Raw genomic sequence first — 2,715 nt, 5'->3', positions numbered from 1 at the left:
GTCAAAAGTTGCTCAATGTCTTCTGACATGTCGTCGATTCTTCTTTTGATTGTATTATCAGACGACGGCACTTTGGATAGCTCATTTGCGACATCTGGACCCAGCATGACACCTACAATTTTTTTGCAAGCGGGGAGGATGAGTGTCTCCGCTATTGTGTGAGGTTTCTCTGCTTTGCAATGAGCTCCGCTAGAATGTAACTAGCCTCCATTGCCTTTTCAGACACTTTCACACAATCCAACAAACGGTCTTGCTGCCTCTGGTTCAGATCCCACGCTCTTCTGAAGTAGGCCAAGTTTCTCTGAACATGGAAGGGATGTTTGGTTTCCAAGTGCCTCTTCAGCTTGCTTGGAACCAAGTTCGCATTAGCTAACTTCTCCCGACAGACGACGCACTCGGGCTGAGGATTGTTGACATCCCCGGTCCAACTGAAGCCATAAGACAGGTAACTTTCATGATACTGTCTGCTGACAGTTCTTTTCCTCTTTTCTTTTGGTGGTGGGTTGTCGGCAGTCTCCGCACTGGTGGTTGGTGGTTTGCTCCGCACAAGAAAGCGCTCCATTTTCCCTCTTGCGTGTTTCTCTGTTTTAATGTTGTCTTTCAGCCTTTGATGTGTCACGTTCTTATAATTCCCACCTGTGCAACTGCGTTAACAGTGAAATATGGGGTTCTGTGAGGATTCTTTTTTAAAGAATTGTTTTTAGGTATAGAGTTTGCCTCTGTATTATGAAATGAGTGCATACAAAGTACTGATATAGTAAATAAGAAAATAATAATTTTTGTGTAGAGGTATATTGCAATAATAACGTATGGTTGTCACAAAATCCCACGGCACAACCGGACTTGAGTCACGGCACACCAGTGTACCACGGCACACCCGGACTTGCCTCACGGCACACCAGTGTACCACGGCACACCCGGACTTGCCTCACGGCACACCAGTGTGCCGTGAGGCACACCGTTTGGGAATCACTGATCTAAAGAATTCGAACAGCTGCCACTGAGGTAATTCCGGGTCAGTTCACTCTGTTAGGAAGGCTGCTAAGCTAAACTGACAATTCGACTGCAACCTAAATCGGATTAAGCTGTGAGGATTGAGGACCATCACATTTATGTTTTTTTACCTGATGAGCCCAGGCGAATGTTTTATTACAAACATAGCATTTGAATGGTTTCTCCCCTGTGTGAGTTCTCATGTGTCTTTTTAAAATATCACCCAATATAAAAGATTTCTTACAAACAGTGCAACTGAAAGGTTTCTTTCCTGTGTGGATTCTTGTGTGTTTCAGTAGATTACTGCTCAGCTTAAAAGATTTACTACATACTGAGCAGCTGAATGGTTTTTCTCCCGTGTGGATATTCATGTGTTCCTTTAAATAATCACTCCTCGTAAAGGATTTCTTGCAGACTGGGCAGCTAAATGGTGTTTCTCCAGTATGAGTCATCGCATGTCGTTTAAGGTGTGCCTTTCGCAAAAAGCTTTTGTCACAAAATGAGCAGCTGAAAGGTTTCTCTCCTGTGTGAGTTTTCATGTGTATATTCATATTTCCTTTTTGTGAAAAACGCTTGTCACAAACTGAGCAGCAGAATGTTTTTACTCCTGTGTGAGTTATCAAGTGTCTATGCATGCTTTTCTTGCTCCCCAAACTTTTTTTACACACGAGACAAGCAAATGGCTGCTCAACAGCACTACACCTTGAACCACTGGCAGAGACTTGATCATTCGCTTTGTGGATTTTCATGTGGGTGTATAAATTACCATTCAGTCTAAAAGTTTTCTCACAAACTAAGCAGCTGTAAGGTTTCTCTCCCGTGTGGATTCTCATGTGGTGTTGTAACCTGTAATTCAGTGCAAAATATTTCTTACAAACTAAGCAACTGAATGGTTTCTCTCCTGTATGAGTCATCATGTGGTTCCTCAGATTTGTCCTGTGGCCAAATATTTTCCCGCACTCAGAGCAGAGGAATGGTTTCTCTTCAGCACTACTTCTTGAGTCACTGACAGAACCTCCATCCTTTTTCAGAGAGTTTGAACCTGACTGAGGTTTTCTGCTTTCATTCCAATCAGCACTGTCTTCAGTGTCAAGTTCAGAAGAGTCGCCAGTGCTGTCCTCAGTATTGAATTGTAAATGCCTATCTGGATCTGAGTTGCTGGCTGGTTCTGGTCCTCCACAGTCTTCTCCATCAGCTGCTGTTTCCATATGTTCAGTTTGTCTTCGATGAATATCCAAAAATGTCTCTTCATCATCTTCACTTTTCACAGGGACAAGAGTCAATGTTATATCAGCCTCTTTCAGCCCTTGAAGCTGCTCTCCCTCCTGACTGCTCCAGAGTTCCTCCTGTTCCTCTTTAATGTTTGGGGCGGGCTCTTGGTCTTCCTGGTTCACACTGGGGCTCCACTCCTGCTCAGGTGGAACTTTTTCTTTAACAACCAACAGCTGCTGGACATCTGCAGGAAACACACACAGACACATTACTGACTACAACTTAACTTAACCGATAATAAAAACAATGTAATGTAATTTTAATTGTCATAAATAGGGCAGAGGTTCAGCAAAACAGTGATGGCGGCTAGTTAGAAAGAGAAGGTACTGTACTGTAATTTACCCCTGCATTTTTCAACCGAAACAAAAACTGATCGAATACAATTCAAACTATGTCAGTAACTCAGAGATATTATTTTATTAGGTATTCTATTAACTCAATTTAGCACAA

The 2,715-nt window shown here is 42.7% G+C and overlaps 1 protein-coding gene across 1 annotated transcript; it reads right to left on the bottom strand.

Annotated features, from left to right (window-relative positions):
* Nucleotides 1–6: 6 nt before the first annotated feature.
* Nucleotides 7–2,474, bottom strand: LOC104963344 (gastrula zinc finger protein XlCGF57.1-like). The gene has a single exon (XM_010791918.1). The coding sequence runs from the start codon at nt 2,472–2,474 to the stop codon at nt 1,071–1,073; it is 1,404 nt and encodes a 467-aa protein (XP_010790220.1). The 3' UTR covers nt 7–1,070.
* Nucleotides 2,475–2,715: the final 241 nt, after the last annotated feature.

This window comes from Notothenia coriiceps, unplaced genomic scaffold, assembly GCF_000735185.1.
Source record: "Notothenia coriiceps isolate Sejong01 unplaced genomic scaffold, NC01 NC01_scaffold00036005, whole genome shotgun sequence".
Taxonomy (NCBI): domain Eukaryota; kingdom Metazoa; phylum Chordata; class Actinopteri; order Perciformes; family Nototheniidae; genus Notothenia; species Notothenia coriiceps.
The sequence above is the reverse complement of the archived record's forward strand: the minus strand, read 5'-3'. Positions and strand labels throughout refer to the sequence as shown.

What these genes read in the sequence shown, in the direction of transcription:
- LOC104963344 (XM_010791918.1), bottom strand. Translation starts at nt 2,474, where the DNA reads ATGTGTCTGTGTGTGTTTCCTGCAGATGTCCAGCAGCTGTTGGTTGTT.